Source organism: Zeus faber, assembly GCF_960531495.2.
Source record: "Zeus faber genome assembly, chromosome: 20".
NCBI lineage: Eukaryota > Metazoa > Chordata > Actinopteri > Zeiformes > Zeidae > Zeus > Zeus faber.
This window is the reverse complement of record NC_137207.1, coordinates 22,659,334-22,678,906: the sequence shown is the minus strand read 5'-3', so window position 1 is coordinate 22,678,906 and position 19,573 is coordinate 22,659,334. Positions and strand designations below refer to the sequence as shown.

Sequence of the window (19,573 nt, the reverse complement as noted above, 5' to 3'; positions counted from 1 at the left end):
TAACAGTGAATATATTTATTATTATAGAAGATAATTAATGTTAAGAATAATAATTACAAAGGCAATTTCACTATACTACTATAATCTGGTCCTGCTCATATACCAAGTCAGAGGAGAATGGGAAATAGTTACAGGAAGTCTAAAATATTGTGTCCACCCACACAATGTAGCACAGTTCATATTCATTCCTTTTTAATTAAAATAGGTGGACAATCTCATCACAGAAGTGGTGGAGATCAGGGTTTGGGTGTTTTGGGTGAAGCAGAGAACTGGGGTACAGATGCACACTGAACTTTGTTAGTTCATACATTTCATCAGCAATCTGTCTTTTCACAATGACAAAAGACACAGAAACAGAAAAAACCCTTTCCCACTGTATTATTTTGTAACCCCTCATCCACAATACAGAATCAAGTTTGATTTATGCTTAGGAGGGCTGAATAATATCCCATGAGTTTAAACAAGTAAAATATAACCCTTAATGTGTTTTGAAAGTGCACATCCCTCTGGAAGTCTTTTTTTAATCCAACAGGAAAAGGCTTGCTTAAAACCATGGATCATGATTCATCTGGCAAAAGAGCAAACAAACAAAAAAAGAACTGTCCTCTGCCTCTTCATACAGCTAGAATAATTGTGTATTGTAATAACAGCCTATATAAAATAAAAAGTACACAAGGATGCACAGAAAACATGTACCTTTAAATTGCACTGATAGAACCATTGGGGATAATATTCCAAGTCACACTGATGAGTCTCATGTTTCCCTCCCTACTTCCATTCCCCAGCCAATCACGACCACCCTCCTCGTGGGTACTGGCACCGCATTTGGTTGTGTGCCCCAGCAGGCTGGGCGAAGCAGTTTTTGTCAAGAGAGGGGGGCAGGTTGAGAGCAGCACAGTGATCCTTGCGTTTCCCTTGATCTCCTCCAGTGTTGTCCCTGTACTATCTGGACTCCCCGTCTTTGTGGGTGCTGTACAGAGCCAGATCGCCTGGCCCTCCGAGTCTGCGGGGAGGGGTGGACGACCGGCTGGTCACAGATGGAATGAGGGGAGGTGGCGCTCCGACCGACAGCGCTCCGACCAAGCCGGCGGGGGTCTTGGTCAGGATGCCGTTAGACATGTGGTGTGGATGTAAAGGTCCCAGACGGGAGTAAAGGCCCGGGTGGTGCTGGGAAGCAGCAGCGGCTCCTGGGGGGAGCCCATGAGAGAGAAGGCCGGAGTGAAGCTGCTCAAGATGGGCGGCGGCAGCAGCGTGAGAAGGACTTTGCAGGTGGGAGCCAGCTGAGAGGTGCGGGTGTTGGTGCGGGTGTTGGTGCGGGTGCGGGTGCGGGTGTTGGTGCGGGTGTGGGTGTTGGTGCGGGTGCGGGTGTTGGTGTTGGTGTTGGTGCGGGTGTTGGTGTTGGTGCGGGTGCATGCCAAAATAGCGCGCCCGCTCAAAGTCTTCCCTCAGAATCTGGGCACGCTGCTCCTCGTCCATCAGCCCGCCTCCGGGGGGGCCAAGCTGTGGCGGTCGGTCAAAGTGATGTGCCATGAGGCCAAACTCTTGGCGGACAGCAGCGGTGGCGGCAGAAGAGGTAGACGTCTGAGGGTGGTGAGGGGCCGCTGCTGCTACAGCCGCAGCCCTCTCTGCCTCCAGGAAGCGCTGAGCGTGTTGATGCTGGAGCAGCCGGGCAAGGTGGGGGTCAGAGCGCAGCGTCAGGTGAGGATCGGCCCGCAAGGCCATAGCCTCCCTGCGCTGCTGTTGCTGCTGCTGGACAGCCAACTCCCTCCAGGGGTCCCAGGTGAAGGTGTGTGGGGCCTGGGACGGACCCTGGTGCGGACCATGCGAGAACCGTTCCCCTCCCGGACCAACCATCAGTCCCCCCGCTCCCGCCGTGGTCCCGAGGTAGGCCTCGATGGCCCTGGAACGCTCCAGCAAGGACAGCGGATGGTGGGGGGGAGGGTGAGGGGTGGGCGGGGGGATGGAAATACCAGGGGTGGGAGTCAGCGACAGAGAAGACGAAGAAGGAGTGCCGGAGTTGGGGTGGTGGGGACGGCTGTTTGGTCGCTCGAAGCTGTGGCTGGAGGTCGGCGGAGGCTGCAGGGTGATGGGTATGTGCTCTGGCTCCTCCTTCCTCTCCTCTTTGACTTTAACGGGAGGAAGAATCATAGGGGGCTTGGAAAGTGGGGTCGTGGTCCTGTCCGGCTTCTTACCGTGGGACAGGGACAGAGAGGTGACCGTGGCAGAAGCGGAGGAGGAGGAGGACGACGGGAGGCCGTCTCTTTGGGAGGTGGTGTGGGAGGATTCACCATGGAGGCCGTGTGCAGGAGGGGGTTGCTGACGGGGATACAGGTCCAACGGAGAGGGGGCAGAGGGGTTTGAAGGTGGGGGAGTGGTGAGCACTGAAGATGAGGAAGACCGTGGCCTGTCTCTGTCTGTTACTAAAGATGAAGAACTGTGAGGAAGCCCCCTCGAAGACATAGTCGGCAGTGGCCTCTTGTCTCCGTCTCTGTCTCTGTCGCGGTCTCTGTTCAAGCTGCGTGCCAGGTCCTCCATAGGCCCGTTGCCCGCCCCCAGGCCGCTACCGTGGCCATTAAGGTGAGACACCGGTGTGTTACTGCGGGGTTTGAATGCAGGGGCAACTGGAGACATTCTCACAGGTTGCCGGCCGTACAGCATATTGTCTCTGCAACAAAAAAGGTAATATCTACATTCATATTCCAGTTGAGAAGAACTTGCTGCAGTCAAAATTCAGCAAACATTAAAGTACACTATTGCATGAACGTAAACACAATGTGAAACCACTGAATAATTCTTCAGGACAAAGACTGTTTTGATACCTGTCTTTTTCATCTTTGATGTGAGGGACATCTCTCCTTTCTGAATCCTTCCCCCTATCTCTCTCATCCCTCTTCTCTGCACCTTTTGCCCAACTGGGCCCAGCTGGGAACCCAGGAGGGGCCCCGTGCAAGCGGTTCCACGGGTCATGATGGTTGGGGTTGGATAAGCTCCCCACCACACTGGCCGGGGAGTCCTTATGGCTAAACACAGAGCCACCTACAGGGAAAAAAAAATAAAAAATAAAAAAAAGTTAGTTTGATTAGGTATCAATTGCCTTTTTGTTTTGTAGTGTAGATTCTAAAGAGGCTTTGAGGAAATAATCTGCAATGCAATGGGGACTCGAGAAAAGCTATCAAGGAAGACGGTAATGTTAGACTGACCCAATGTTGGGCTACCAAGTCCTCCAAAGGCACCAGAGCCTAACGCTCCCAGCGGAGTAAAGGGTGGTGAGCGGCCATAAGGATCTGAAATATACACAATGTAAGGCACTCATTTTGAAGTTGTATTCTTAAAAGTATTACATTTTACAAAGGCCGGGTGCTTTGTCCAAGTTTCTGAAAGACCTCGGCCCGTTGCAAGCCTGTAATGCGTCCGATGTGTTTTATGGACGGAAAGTTCACCAATAAACTAGTTCAAGTTACGAGTTAAAGTACTCTGTTGATGCCTGCGCTTCCCAAAACAAAGATACAGCATTTTCCTGTCGAAGTCACTGTCTTCCGGGAAAACATTTTGGGCTTTACACGGCCCTCTGCAATTACCGGTTCAGATCCTGAGTGGATAAATTAATTTTGACAGATATTGGAGGTACAAGCAGTGTAAACAAGTGCCATTTTGAGGTCATCTCATACCTAAATGTGCAGCTGGAGTGAGAAAAGAGGAGTGGGGTGTTGACGGAGGGATGAAAGGAGCTGAGGACGGATTGACCCCACCTGCGGCAAGGAAAAAAACAACAAAAAAAAAAACAACACATCATGACATAAAATAAAGCTTAAACGCTGTTACTTTAATTTAGCTAGAAATGGCCATCAAAACATCGATCAAAACTCAAGGATGTGAACTGGACCATTTAAAGTGGAGAAAACGACAGCAGGTTATTGTTTAAAATAATCGTATTGTTTAATGATTGTCTGAAGAAACACAATTACAACTAAAAGTCTCTTCCTGAAAGCCACAATTTATGACCTCTTCCATATTAAAATCAATATAAAAATTGACTTCTCTAGAACCAAGACTATGTGTTCAAACATCCACCTGCTGCGGTGAACAGACTGGCAGGTCTCGTCAGGTCATGTGTAGGAGGTAGGCCTCCTCCGAGGGGCCCCATCGGGCCCAGGCCCCCGGCTCCAGGAAGACGGGCTAGCAGCTCACTACGGAAGTCCAGCTTGTGTGGATCAGCCTGCATCAGCTGAAAGAAATAAAATATGTTGAAAGGTCATTAAACAGGCAGGGACTAGGGATCTCATGATCTCAATACCAGTGAAATCCCATGATCAGGGATACCGATTTCAATACCAGAGTAAAAATATTTAAGAAAAAAAGGTCAAATCATATTTGGATGAGACAATTGACTGAACAGAAAAGATGGTCGCTGACTTGAATAAAAGGTAGTTATTATTATTTTTATTCATATTATTTTGTATTTTAATTGCCTTTCGTTTGAAACACAGGCACCATTTGCAGACTTTCTTTAAGTGCCCGCGATTATCCCTTGATCATCGGCCTCAAAGGCAAAGCCCTTCATAACACGACCGTTCCCACTTCTCTTTGTGACGGGGTCTTCTGTTTGACAGAGCCTGCACTAACGTTCGCCTCCTTCACTCAAAGTTCTCTCGTGGTGCTAGCCTCATTTCCTGTTCAACATGTATTCCTCCAGTCTCAAACGATAGGCGGCCGTTTTATTTTCAGCTCGTGTAGATGTTCTAAATGCAGTCATCCAACATGACTACTGAAATCTATATCTTAGACGGTATAGACGGTATAGACGGTATGAGCGGCGAAGCTTACCTTCACTTTCTTCTGATGGCTTAGTATCATCCAGGCCACATGTACATGCATAGCACACCATTTTCCCGGTTTCTGAAAAAGACGACAGGGCTTACTTGGGGTTTCCTGTGACGGTCGAATTTTAGACTTTTAAAGCCTTTTCACAAATCCGATGCACATGGTATGGTTTTCCCCATAAAGAGTAAAGGTGACAGATTAGGGTCAGAAATGTTATTTGGAGAAAAGGACCAAAGAAAAATGACAAGGAGGAATACGAGAAAAATTGTTTGGGATAAGAGGGGGAAAAAAAATAAAAATAAGCTCTATTAAAAGCAGTTCTAAAAAAGAAAGTCTAACTTTGTGTGCAAGGGCATTGATTAGACTATCAGCAGACAAGATAAGTGAGGTTAGTGCAAAGAGTGAGTGAAGTGTTAAGAAAGGCATCACTGGCTTAAGAGGACTTGAGAAGCCATGGGATCCCATGGGTCTGGTTTTGCTTACATTACTGACTTTCAACGATGTCCCAAATGGATCAGTTAGCTACGAGAGAACAGAATTGCAAAACCACTTTCAAACAAGTTCCACTCTGGATAAAGATGTTTTCTCTATTTTCTACTGTGCCGACTAAAGCCCGTCTCAATGCCCATTCATTTCATACGCTGCATGTCCACATCAGCACATCACCGTCTAAACAATTGACTATGTTGAATTGCAATGCTGATGTTTGTTTTAGGAGCCAACGTGCCACCCTCACCCTGGGGTCTTTGGGCTGCAGGTGGTGAGGCACAACCCCAAGTCGAGCGGTCATTTCAGGACCTGTTCCCTGAGGGACGAGAGGCTGTCAAACACAGCACAGTACAGTACATCAGCCACAACGCCAAAGTCGACATGCATTCAACAAACTGTATGAGATGCGATTTGGAGTGGTATTTCTGAAAATGTTAAACCTAAAATGCTAAAAACCACATTTAGGTCACTTGTTTCTCACCAATGACCCAGCACCTGTCGCGTGATTAAGCACCAGTTTTAACTGATACAAAGACATGAGGGTTTAGCTTCTCACCTTTGGCTGGAAGGCTCCCTGCAGGGAGCTGAAAGGCCCAGTGGGAGGAATCACAGGCTGAATTCCAGGGACTGTGGGAGGAGGGTACTGCGGGAAGAACTACACACACACACACACACACACACACACACACACACACACACACACACACACACACACACACACACACACACACACACACACACACACACACACACACACACACACACACACACACACACACACACACACACACACACAGTTACCTGAGCTGCTTCTGGTATGAACAGCTCCACTGCAAGTCATTATCAATGCATTTGTGGCGCTTCCACACCCTATAATTGTAGGCCTACTTAAATAAAGACTAGACCTTTGTCAAGTGTTTATAATGTAAAGAAAAGAAAATGTGTAAACATCTGCAGGCAGCAATAAACGCTGCACTTTAGTCGTGTTAGGTACATATTACAGTTTTCAGAGTTTTCGTAATGCTGGGATCGGACGACACAAATTCAGCCCGATTTTGTCGTCGCTGACGAATTTGCCAGTGTCGGGCCCGAATATGAACGTCGAGAATGACGAACAGGCATCTTCACCTTGTGTAGTGTAAACTTAAATCCACCTCACCTTATTTTACCGCTGCATGGGAGCAAACGGCCACATTTAGTAATGATACCTCCAATAATTAATTTTGCCAAGCACCACGTTCCGCCATCGTTGTTTACACTAGCTCCCATGCGCGCGCAAGTACCGTAAAGCACTGTGTCTTAAAATATTGGCGTAAGCAGTTCAGGAGGAACCTGGCGCTTGGCGAAATTAGTCATTTGATGAATTATAACAACATTTGGCCGTCTGCTACCGCGCAGCGGCAACATAAGGTGAGAAATGAAAGTTTACATCTTCAATTTTGCAATATGCATTTATACCCTCGGCATGGTATTTTAGGGAAAGGCTTATGGTTCACAACTGCGGTTGCTTGATACCGCCGTAGACCTTAAAACGCTTCACAGATACATCCCTCATTCCGATCCTTCTTGGATCATGCAGTGAGGACAAAAAAGAAAGGGAAGAAGAACCTCCTGTGGTGCGAAGGCGCCTTCTGTGATCGCTTATAGATTTGGGGTTTTTGTAAATCGCAGCACGAGTTTGTTTTTAGAATTTCCTTTAAACGCAGCATCGGCTCAAGTCGTCTGTCCACGTGTCGCAAGTGGCTGGATGGGGATGAGAGATGAAGCTTGGACTTTTGTGTACAGACGATGTCACGGAGCGGGCCGCTCCTGAAACTATTCAAATCGCATCAACATTCTTCTACTTCAGGTAAAATTACATCAGTTTTTCAGAAAATTCTGCTCCAAATGTAGATCGATCAAACTCGAACGACGCGACGTCCAACACGTCCCGGTTCTATCCGGACCTCAACCATGTCTGTACGTATCGAGGCTGTCTTGTTCCAAATACTTTTAGCCCAAAAAAACACCAAGGAGATTAAAAATAAAGAATCCCAGCAATAACAAGAGCTAAATATTTGTATAGCATATACAACATGCAGCTTAAAGTACTTTAGATTAGTAGAAGGTAATAGGAATTATACAAATAGTACTAATGATAAAGAAAAACGCAAACACGCAAAATGCATTGAATACAATTAAATACATATCCTCAATTTCAGTTTTAGGTTAACAATTTAGATCGAGACATTGAAGGATCACACCATTCCTCAGCAAATTATTTTCAATCATTGAATTATTAGTCTTGAACTTTAAATGAATTTCATTGAGGTGCTTTACTTCCCTGTACGGTCACATCTAATGGTTTCACTACTTATATACATTACCAGCGAATGGAGGTTGAAAAATTTGCATAGAATATTGGCATTAATGGGAATATGTGCAGTCTCTGCATCCTCTTCCCTGGCAATCTCAATATCATCAGATGAAGAAAGGACAAAGTACTCACAGGGTGTCTGTACAGCCCGTCCATCTTGCCTGCATATTTATCGAACTGAAAGACAAATGAACGTTGGGGTTAAAACATTCCAAATCACCCACCAACGGCCTGTCATGCACATAGGCTGCACATCATTTCCGAATAGTACACAAGTAGAACGTCAGCGTCTTACCAGAGGTGGTGCGGTTGCGGTCGGGTGCATGAAGGGTGTGAAGTGTTGGTGCGTGTGTGTGTGTTGGTGCTGGTGGTTGTGCTGATGGAACTGGAAGGCCAGTGGCTGGATGCTGGGCTGGTTCTGGGACGATCTGCCCGACGAGCCCGGCGTGGAGCTCGACGCCGGCCGCCCGCCCGGAGTGGAGCGCCCGGCACCGCCGGCGCCGCCCTCGGCCACGGGGACGCTGCGCCTGCCCTCGCGCTCTTGTGTGACCATGAAGTGCGAGTTTAGGCTTTGACGCAGAAATTCCTGGTCTGTGGGGAGGCGGGAAAACGGGCCGAATTAAGAGTCGTCTCAAGGTTAAGGCATTAAATACCAATTAAAAGATAAGGTGAGACAACACTTTATCGATGCCCTCGGGGAAATCCAGAATTTGTTTATCCTGGTGAGGAAACGAGGACACGACTGTGATAAATGTTTGGATGGGGTTATTGGTATTTAAGACCAATTATTTATTTTCTTATTTTTAAGACTTTCACGCTCCTGTTTTCATGTGCAATTATATCCTTATTGAGCACTGAAGACTGCTTTATATTCAATTTAATCAGGTAAGATAACACATTATTAATTTGTACAGGTGGGGTTCAGGTGTGAGCAAGTTATTCAGTCCCAACCCCTCCTTTGCACTTTGACAGAGTCGTGTATAGACCTCATTAGTGCTTATCGAAAATTACAATGTGGTTTTCCTCTCCTTGTTTAAGCAATAACATTTCTGAACAAATTTGTTCTCTAATTCGAGAGGCATGAGTGGGATGTTTGGTGGAGAGTATCTTCTCCCCTTATCACACAAAATCAAAACAAAACCATTCCACAGGCGAAACTGCAAGAATGTCTTAATGCTCTGCTTGGTCGAAATGCATTGACACTAATCATCTGTGAGAAAACTATAATATGATTTGGAGGAGTACATTTTTTTTTAATTCACCAAAATGAGCATCATTAATGTGATCCACTTTCATCTAAACATCAACAAACACACGCACACCCTGCCTGCTGCTTTGGCACTTCATCAATTTACAGCCCCCTCAAGTTAAATTCTTAAAGACATTATAAGCCAACTGTGCAAGTACCAGACAGCTTGCTACAGCAGGGAGAGACCCTGGAAAATAGGAATATAAAAATGCATTCTAAGAATGTTAAAAAAAAGTAGTAGATTCTGCTGCAAGCTGTGCTCTTATAAGTGAATACTGACAGGTTAATCATCGTGTCCTAAACCATTGTGGATCGCTAACAAACTTTATTTGCTTGACAGCAAAGGCATAAAATCAGTAAAAGCAAAAGAACACCGCCCAAGTAAAAGTTGTCATTATATCCTATATCACTGCCTTGTAGAAGCAAAGAGCAAAAAGCTGCAGTGTACCTGCAGCTGATGAGTGGCTGGAGACCTGAAGAAGAGGGGGAGGGGGAGGAAGACCAGGCGGGGAAGTGAATAAGGCCCCAGAGCCCGCTCGCGACGGGGGCCGCAGAGAGCCCGAGGACCCCGGACCCCGGACAAGAGACAGCGGCATGCTGGTGGAGGGAGTAGGGGGACGCATGTTGGCTGACGAAGAGGCGGCAGCAAGCGCAGATGATGGGATTTTGACCGAAGCATTGTTCCTTGAGAGAAGGGGGGGGGTGGGGGGTATTAAAATCAAATGTATGTGTTTGATTAAGTAAAACATGATGCTCCCAATAATATGAAATCCCCTTCATGATTTAATACACAAACAAGTTGACGAAGACAACGCTGGTAAATACAAGTCAAAACTTGATATTGCTACTGATTCAGATGCCTTGACTTTGCTATCAAAGTATCTGTTCAGGAACGGTATCAATTAACTTTTTCTAATCGAGGAAACCATGTCAACGATAACATGTTTCTGCATAGCGTGGGGAAAAAGGACTTGTCGGACATTTTTTCTCTTGGGGATTAATGGTTGAGGAGTTGATAGTTGGAATGCATTTGAAAAACAACAGGAGTCGCTCATTGCGTGTGCAGCCCTACCTGTAGATGGAATGAGGTCGTTCGAGGAAGGGTTTGTGTTTGGAAAGCGGGGGGCTGGGGTCGTGGCGGCCGTGGAGGCCGCCGCCGAGTTGCCTCGACCGGGCGACCGTGGCGGTGGCCGTGACTGTGGAGTGGGATGGAAGGCAGGAATAGGAGGCAGAAGAGGTAGAAGAAGAAACAGGCTCTGGGTAAGGCGGCTCCAGGCTCCTCTCCTGACTGCGCTCCAGCCCGGACACCCTCGGGGTCACCATCAGCCGGGAGATGCCGCCGCATCGGGCGGGCAAGGAGGGGCCGTTTTTGCCCATGGAGGAGGCCATGCTCACTGTGGTCGGCTCCAACACTACCGAGGGGAACGGGGAGACAACTCAACTTAGAACAACACAAGACGATTACCTTTCTCCCATTCCAAACATTCAGAGACAACAACGGCAGCTCAAATATAATCTCAATTGGCGTCGTTACACCAGAGAGGGGACTAAATATACCGCCAAAGTGACTCTTGGAATTAAACTGTAATTAACAGCACATACTGGCCAGAATCCCAGGTCTCAACAAAATTATCTAAATATAGTCTGAGGAAGGTTTAATGATACGCATTTAATTTGTCATACCTTTCCTGGTACTGACTGTGAACACTGGATCCATGTCGTTGTCAGACGCCTGAAAGGGTAAACGATGACAATCAATTCATGGGTTAAGTAAAAGTGTATTTCCATTTAAAATGTTGTTCAAAATGTCTTGATCGTGATATTTTATTTATATTGTGCCAGTGATGTGCGTTTGTCTTACAAGCCTCAGTGTTGTAATATAAGAAGCAAAGCATTACACACCTTATCTCCTGAATCGCTCTCAGTGTCGCACTAAAAGGGAGAGGAAAACAAGACCGCTCAGGACTGCAAACCAAAGTGCTTGTAGAGACGCTGATGCAGGATCACTGCTCCCATGTTATAGCAGGTCGGTAGCAAGGATGCTATCAAATCAAAAGAACATTTAAAAAAATAAAAATAAAAAAATGAAACTTACTATGTAGCCAGTCTCCAAAGGGAGCCCCGATGCACCCTAGAAAAATGATCCCACACAAAATAAGGTCAACAAAACAATCAGGTCTCAATTAAGACATCAGAATGAAATCATTTGTAGTGCAAAACCTTAAAGGGGACCTTTTATGAAAAACTCACACACATTCGAGCCTCTGATGGGCCTACTAACACACAAACTGTGAAATTAGACAATTATTTTGTCAGCCGTCTATTTCAGAAAACACGTCCTAAAACACCCCGTTCGGATTTGGATCCCTTCATACGTCACAAGGCCCACAGTAGAATTAGAACCGCCCTCCATCTGAGAGGAGCTCCACCCACATAATACCACAGAGTGGTATTTATAAAAAAAATAATTTTTTTTTTAAGTTTTGGGGAACTCAAACACTTAATTCACTTGTGTAAAAGGGGTATAATAGGTCCACTTTAAGCAAGTTGAACAATGAAATCAAAACCAAGTATTCCTGCCTGATTTTAACAAGATAAAGCATTTCCTTTCATTAAGTAAATAAATGAGCAGTTAAGAGTTTTCCCCTGTGGGTCATATCTGTGAAGTTGGGTGATTTTCTAACCTAAAAAGGTCGGACATTTATTTTTCTACAATCAAAAGTTGAATTATTTCAATTGTGGTTTAAAGAACCATGAAAAAAAATTGCTATTTAGTTGCTAAAAGAAACTAACATCTACTACAAGATTATTACAGCGCTCAGCTGCTCTTGAACTGAGCAAGTGGGGAGGGCTAATATGAATGTGGGTGCTAATGACGCTATAGTCATATTATTGAGTAATGTAGCAGGATTACACCAAACATAACCATTTCACTGAGTGCATCAACACTCCCAATAATTCCTTAATATGTGGAAATGAGTTTGCTTGTGAAAACCAACGACGGGGGGAAAAAAAACATTCAAATTTGAGCACGGAAAAACCCATAACATGTCCAACATCCAGCTGGCTGTTGTGTGTGTGCACTAACCTTACGAAATCCTTTTCAAATAATATTCTAATGGTCAGAGGCAAAATGCCGGATAAGTAGCTTCAACCTTGTACACAAGCTTGTTTGAACATGAACAAGCTTGACATCTCATGTGACAAGGAAGGCAAACCCAGGGAGAAAAAAGCCTGCCCTCGCTCTTAGCCATATCTCGCTGCGGCACCTTCACATCTGTCTTTCTCCTCTTCTTTCTATTCCTGTTCCAGCAACTGCGGGAGTAGCTGCTGGGTGGGGCCCCTTCCTCAGGCTCTGAAAGCGGCCCTCCGCCATTCTCCTCTGGGCCTCTCTTCCTCTTGCTCCCCCTTCCCATCAGCATAGCGGCACGCTGGTTCGGCTTCAGAGAGCAGTCCATCTGCGAGGGGAACAGAAAAGAAGCCTGCGTTAAAAGTGGCTTGAGCCTTTGATCCAAACAAGTGCAGGGCCCCGTTCAAAACACGCCTGCTCGCTCAGCCAGACGACTTCCAACTCTTGACTTGAAAGGCCCGCGGCGAAAAACAGTTTCTCACAGGACTGCATAATAAGTTTATTACCCGATTCAAGTCATACACCAGGGAAATACAATAAAACATCACAGCAAAAAAAATAAAAAAAGAACACACCCAAGTCACACTTTTGGATAAACCCACTACATATTGGGGCCGCACTGCGGACGTAAGCGACTCGGTGGCGAGCCTGTAGCCCCGCCGCTGCACAGAGCTGAGCGGTAGAGCCCTAAAGCCACCCCAAGCTGCTCGCTGTTTGTTTATTCCAAGTTTATTAATACTACGCCCGTCCAAATTCCACTAAATTCAACACTGCGTGTCCTTGGGTCCACAGCAATAAACCCAGCTACGTGCGAAGTCGATCGGACGGACGATTATCAAGATAATCGAAGGACATACGGACAAAACTGACAGAGAGATCAGACGGACAGAACAGAGATTCCTTCCGCTATAGTTATGCCACACTACACAACTTTCTGTCTTGTGATTGGGAATCTGGAAGTCTTGCGGTTTGCACACTACATGGCGGATTGGCGACGGGGGGGTTGGGGTCACCCGCTACAAGATCTTTCACCGACAGGAATCCCTGACGAGTCTGTCGGATCTCCAAACTACGTTTTGTCACAAAAACACACGTGAGAACTGACACCGGAAATGACCCGATATCATGCGCGGGATATTTATTATATTCTTGATCACTGTTTCAAAATTAACAAAAAAAATTAAAATTAATTAAAAATAAAAAAAAACTATAAAAAGCTGAATATAAATAAGAAATATATTTTTAAAAAACACTTCCGTCTCTCCTTCTCGCCACCCTGTGTCTGCTCTCATCAGCTGGAGCTGGTTGCATTGCTCCCGACTCGACCAGATATTAAACCTGCTTGATATCGCCCCAGCAGTCGGATCGCGCTGTAAGTGGCACACGCCACTCCCTCACGGGAGAGCGCCGTGAGTTTCTCGGTAATCTCCAAAAACCTGTCGGCGAGTGGAAAACCAGGCCAGAATGGCGTAGTCGTAGTAACTCTGCATTAGATACACTGAAATAAGAGGCCAACAGCCTCTGGCAGGGAAATATTTTTAGGTTAAGAGTAAACCCAGTTCCTGCAAAGTTCGCCATGAAAGTCATATGCACAGTATCCAAAAGAAGGATTAGTTAAGTGATGGATAATGTAAAAGGTATATTCGAACTTGCTGTGTAAATATTAGGGAATTTCAAGTTACCTGCCGGTGTAACTTGCAGCAAACATTTTACCATCATGTATCTTATTTTCCTGTCATTCTACAATCTAAATGAATCTCTTAATCAAAAAGTTTGTAATAATAATAATCATCTTAATCAATTATTATTAAATAATTATGAAAAAAAATGATAGATGTGGCCTTGGTGCCAGCACCACAACCATGGAAAATATGCAATAGAAATACTATTATTAAAAAGGTTTTAAAATGACAAGGTTTCAGTATTTAATTTTATTAACCCCTTTTTTTTTTTTTAAAGACACGTTTGTATTACCCTTGCTTGTAATTCTACTAAAAACGACTGGGATCCTGGAGCGTTGGGATTAACAGGTTTCTCTGTTTACTCAGCCTCAAAATGTTAAGTTTCCAAACCACACAAATCTTTACTGCCGCAGTATTGGGCTGTGCGCTCCACATTGTGAGAACTCCTCTCGCAGCACCTCGGATTGGCGCGTGGCTAACGGCTCGTCCGCGTGGCTTCACGCAAACGGAGGAAGTCCGACACATCTAACAGGCTTCAGCATCTTCAAGATCACCATCCATCCTCACACGCCCCAGGCAAGGTTAAAAAAAAAAACAACAAAAAAAACAAAAAAAAACAAAACCAACCATTATTTAGGGGAAGCCCAAAACTTCCCTAGAGCACTACACCACAGAGCAGCAAGTTTCATTTCCATTAGAGCTGGTTTTGCAGATATAAGGAACCGCTTTGAGAAATACACATCCCTCCTCTATTTGGTGCACACTACCAATCACCACAATGGCAAAGGGAATCCATGTTTCATTGATTACGCATGGCCACTCTTCCAAGTCAGATTAGTTTTTAGTATTTTGGTTTTCGAAAGGCAGTCGCAGGGAATTGTGAAAAAAGCACCAGCTTTCCACCATCTTATTTAACTTTTGACCGTGAAGTAGGCTTACGTGGTTTGATCTGTAATACCAGAGGAATGCAGTGAAAAATCAAATCAAATTTTCAATTATACAATGTTTGTCTACCTCTTCCATGGTAATGAATTATAAATGACCCGATTATAACCCAAAAACCATTAAATGGTGAGAAATCTCTTATAGTGACATCACTACCTGGAACCAAAACAAAGTGTTCCACAGTTATGAGTTTCAAAGCGACAGAGACTACACAGGGTTTTTTTCTTTTTTTTAAGACTTTCAGACTGTGCATGTCTTCCTGACAACCTTTTCAGATGTTTTTCCTTCGCCCTGGTCGATTTCTAGGCAGGTCTGGTTAGATTTCTTCGCTTCAAGGTTATAAAGCGGTTTAGGGTATTTACGCTTTCTTGTTGAACGCTTTACAGTCGCGATTTCTAGAAGATAAGCCGTGTCACTGCGTACTATGAGGAAGGCTGTCACTGGGGGTTTTTTTTTCTCAGTAATCTGACTTGTGATCGAGTACATCCTGGAATACAACGGTGACGATCAACTGACCAAGTTGACTCGGGAGTTTTCCAATTGAGTTATGACGGGATTCAGATGAAGGTGGTGACGCCTTACAAAGACGACGGATCAAACGTATCCATGCACAACATGCACACAGCAGGTTGCTGACTGAATGGCAGCGAGCCAATGAGTTCCTCAGCCTTAGCTTCAGCTGGTATTTATTGAATAAACCAGTTGTGTCATGGAAAAGGGTCTTGTGAATTGAATTGCGTAAGAGTTGCGGAAAAGTAGGTAACTGGATGTCAAAAATACATTATTTAAAGCGTGTTCCTAGTTAGAATCCAACTCCACAAATTCACCAATGCATTCACCTGCTGAAACATTTCAACTGTTTTATTTAAGAGCCAATATAAAAGTCCATTCATTTTTTTTCTTATTCCATTTAAATTAATTCATTATAATTTGTCACTGAATTTCCATCAACGATTCAAGGGACAGGTTTAGTGCTCTACAAATCGTAGCCTCCGTTTCTTATGCATTTCAGAATGATGGTATGTATAATGGTAAAAACCCAGATAATCCCAATGTAGACTTCATGCTTTACTCCAGAAACATGCTGTAGAGGCACACATTAATCATTATTGTTTATCACTTAATGATAACCAAAAAGCTTTTACTAACTTGGCAATCTTCCTTTGAAGCTGATCGAAGTTAAACGTGATTTGCTCTTCTTTTTTGGGGTATTTTGATCTATACTTTAGATATTTGTCTGTCTTATCAGAGAGTGGAGCCTGTAGACAACCAATATGGTTTTGTGGCCTTAATTCTATTTGCTCGAAGGCAAATTTCCCTGAAAACAAGCTAATGCAACAGATTGAGGCATGTGGCTGACCAAAGAAATTGTGAAACGAGAACTACTAGGATCAGAAAAGCCAAATTAATGGAGGTATAGAAATGCCACAAGAACAGATACTTTGAGTATCAAGTCGATGCAAATTTATTGAAGAATAATTTTAATTTGTCTGTATTAGTTTACCATCGGTAAAGTGTATTTTTCGAGAAAGGGGTATGGTATATGCTGAAGTGCATGGGATTTTAATAATGATACAATTGTGATATGGCTTTGTAATATGTACAGTATGTAGACCTACACATTAAGCACAGATGTACTTACTTCTCGTTTTTAAAGTAAATTAGCCTCTGATATTAGTTAGCCTTTCTTGAAGCTATTCGACCTGCCATCACATTCTGATCAGTGAAAGAGAGCCCTTTGAGGACCAATGAGCCATTTGCATATTGGATTAATGTTATAACAAAATCATTGTCAGTTCGTTTCACCTCGATCTACTATCAACAGATAAATGCATTTGTTTTCCTTGGGTCTTAGGTCCTTGGGTATCCCAAATGAGCATCATTAGGGATGTGTCGGGGTTGAGTACAATATGTTGTCAGATCAAAACTAAATGGTACTAAAAACTGAATCAAAAGCTCAGTGACACCATTAGTGTGAGTAAAAACAGGATCATTCGATATACTACAATAAAAGGCTTTTCAAAAGTGAGATGTTAAATAATTCTTGGCAAACCCAAATAAAAGCAGGAACTATGATTGTGTAGAACTAGATTGAACAAGGTGTCTGCAGGAGTTAAACTCAATACACTTTGACCCTTTCATAGATAGATAGATAGATAGATAGATAGATCTTTCAAGACATATACAATTAAATCCAAGCCAGATTTTTGGAAAAATCCTCTCTTATTCAATTAAGTACTGCAGATAAGTACTATATGTTTGGTACAATGCAGAGGTAAGTATTGTTATAAATAGGGCAGGTTGTGAACTAGTAATTGTTGACTGTGTGACTGACAAGTGATGTCAGATAGCAAGGTATGCAATGAGGAACTGGAATAAATCGACACCACCACCCCACAGGTCTTGGATTTCTCTCAACAGGTAAGTATAACAGGTAAGTATAACGTTGTGTTCATCTAGAATAGGCATTTTGAACTGAGGCATTTTCCCAAACAGGAAGTTGAATAAATAGGCAGGAAGAAAAATAAATTGGCAATATGGATAGGTTGCTGAAATAAACAATAATACTAATTTCACATTAACATGTGAAATTAGCATTATTATTAAAATAAAGTGGTAATTTTTACCTACCCAGTGATCACCATGCACAGACTAAAATCCCAATTATTTATGCTCACAGCAAATACTAGCAACCACACTGACTCTTAACCCTTATAATAGCTGTGTGTGTGTGTGTGTGTGTGTGTGTATATATATATATATATATATATATATATATATATAGTGTGTTTTTTTTTTTTTGTTTTTTTTTAATGGTAATTACATAACAACCCCTTACAAGACAAATTCATTGTATATGAAAATGGAAACTTATTGTGATTACAACCTCTTACATCTGAATGCAAGACTAAATATATATTTAATGACTGTTAAAGCCTGATATTTGTCAAATTTAATGGAAGATATTTTTCGGGGACAAGCGGCCACACTGTTAAAGCCCCAACATAGTGTTTCCATTGTTGTGGAAAAGCACCGCAGCAGGGAGTGTGTTCTGAGGCAGTCGGTGGATCTTTTAAGCACAAGTTCTGCATTGCATTCTACGTGTAATCCGAACCGGTTCGAGCCCCGTTTTACCTCCAGGGCCTCCAGGCTGATGAAGCTCGCAATGGCGAAGCCGTCGATGATGTCCTCCTCACACGACACCGACTCCCTCTTCCTCCGCCGGGGGGGTCGGTGTCGCCCGAACCCGGGTCCGGGGGCAGAGTCTGTCCCGCACGCCTCCCGCTCGGAGCCCGAGGACAGGGACGTGGCCCGCGGCTCGGCCAGGTCCACCCTCCGCCGCTGCCGCTCCCTGTCGCGCTGCGACCGGGACCGGCGGCTCTGCCTGAACCCGCCGGAGCTCCGGCTCGGACCCTCCATGGCGAGTCTCCAGTCCAGACCGCGGCCAAGACCGGCGCTTCGGGTCCCGGTCCGGGACCGGTCAAAGGCAGCGAAACCCGGGATCGAACCACACCGCCACACGGGGCCCGGTGGGGGAGCCTCGGTCCGGAACGGCGTCGACCGGCGCCGAGTGTCTTATTATTTGGGGTCCCGTGGAAACACTGTTTCGGCGTCGGTGCCTTTCTTACGCCGGACTCCGAGACTCATCTCAGTGTGGCCCGAAAGAATGATCCGAAACGTGTCCGGGTGTCAGGACATGGCTGACCGTGTCTCCCACAACAGAATGTACGTATGTAAACAAAAAGACGAGGCCGATCCGCCGACGAATCGGGCCCGATTATCAGTCCACGCACTCCCGAGACGAAAAAATCGCGTCCGATTCTGGGTCGCCAAGTGTCAGTCGTGTTTGTGTAATTTCTGCGATTTTTAATTTTAGGTGTTAGCAAAATAACGTTAGCCGAGAACGAGGCCAATCACCTAAATTTACAATTAAGTTAACGCGTTACACAACAATGGGGCGGTTGCCCCCCGCCCCCCCTACTAATATCTGAATCGGGGGTTTAATTATGACATCGTTATTAGGTTGAAATTAATCTGGAAAACGTGCGTTGTGTCGTTCCCTTCGCGTCCTGCCAGTGTTAGCCAATTAGCCTTAGCTCGCTCGGGTAGCTGATTAGCATGTCTATGGCCTGACGACATATATCACCAAATAATCAGCAACGCGACAAGAATAAAATATATTCTTAGAATTGCTGCGAAATTTTATCTCCGGTCGGAGAGCGATCGTCCCAGGTGACGCTCCGCGGGTTGAGTGGGGAACATTTTTCGGTGACGGGCCGAACGCGAATCAAAAGAAAGACGTAACGTCCATGTTAGCAGCCTGTTGGCTAGCTAGTTTAGCAGGGCTAATCCACAAAACAACAAACTGGGATTTTATTATTATTTTTTTTTTAACAGGAAGTAAGACAACACGGGAACGTATTTTCTAACAGTTTATCCGTTGAGCACCGACGCGTCGCTCTGCGGCGTGAAATAAACACCGACTTCCACCTCCATTATAAAGACGATACGCGAGGCCCGCATGTCAAAGCCTCGCTCTGGATTTCCGCACGGCGCCGAGTCGGGCGCGCCCCGGCCAGGCAGGGCAGCTCCCGCATGCGGCCCGGCTGCGGAGGGGGTGGTGGTGGTGGTGGTGGTGGTGGGGGGGGGGGGGGGTAATCCAACTGTTTAGGGAGGAGAGCGGAGCGCTCGCCGACGTCTCTCCGCGGGCCCCCGACGAGATGTCCCCCCCGGATCCGCTCCGCGACGCCACGCGGGAGAAAGCCGTGCGGTTTCGGCGCCGCGTCCCTTCGGAGAGTCGGCGATAAATTGACGGAGGAAAAAAGGAGCGACGGCGGAGCGTTTCAGCGGACACAGCCCGTGTCAGCCGTGCAGCGCATTGTGTGCGGGACTCTTCTTCC

At 45.2% G+C, this 19,573-nt stretch overlaps 1 protein-coding gene across 3 annotated transcripts; it reads right to left on the bottom strand.

The window, feature by feature from the left end:
- Positions 1-19,304, bottom strand: fbrs (fibrosin). 3 transcript variants are annotated; one of them, XM_080021077.1, is made up of 18 exons: positions 17,808-19,304; positions 12,185-12,373; positions 11,011-11,046; positions 10,818-10,847; positions 10,599-10,647; positions 9,988-10,327; positions 9,364-9,599; positions 7,962-8,257; positions 7,799-7,843; positions 5,867-5,965; positions 5,558-5,641; positions 5,305-5,343; positions 4,825-4,896; positions 4,072-4,225; positions 3,669-3,749; positions 3,201-3,284; positions 2,820-3,036; positions 1-2,665 (listed from the first exon to the last, which is right to left on the bottom strand). In XM_080021077.1, the coding sequence occupies exons 1-18, from the start codon at positions 18,090-18,092 to the stop codon at positions 943-945; spliced, it is 4,059 nt and encodes a 1,352-aa protein (XP_079877203.1). In that variant the 5' UTR covers positions 18,093-19,304; the 3' UTR covers positions 1-942. The 3 variants fall into 3 exon arrangements, with proteins under 3 accessions (XP_079877203.1, XP_079877204.1, XP_079877205.1); XM_080021078.1 differs by having other exon boundaries at positions 5,558-5,626; XM_080021079.1 differs by lacking the exon at positions 3,201-3,284.
- Between the last annotated feature and the right edge of the window lie 269 nt (positions 19,305-19,573).

Bases quoted from the DNA above. Each gene is read 5' to 3' on its own strand.
- fbrs (XM_080021077.1), bottom strand. From the start codon at position 18,092: ATGGAGGGTCCGAGCCGGAGCTCCGGCGGGTTCAGGCAGAGCCGCCGG. The intron at 11,047-12,184 runs GTGCCGCAGCGA...TCATTTTTCTAG, and splicing joins GGAGAAAGACAGATGTGAAG to GGTGCATCGGGGCTCCCTTT. The intron at 4,897-5,304 runs GTAAGCAAAACC...CGTCTTTTTCAG, and splicing joins CATCGTTGAAAGTCAGTAAT to AAACCGGGAAAATGGTGTGC.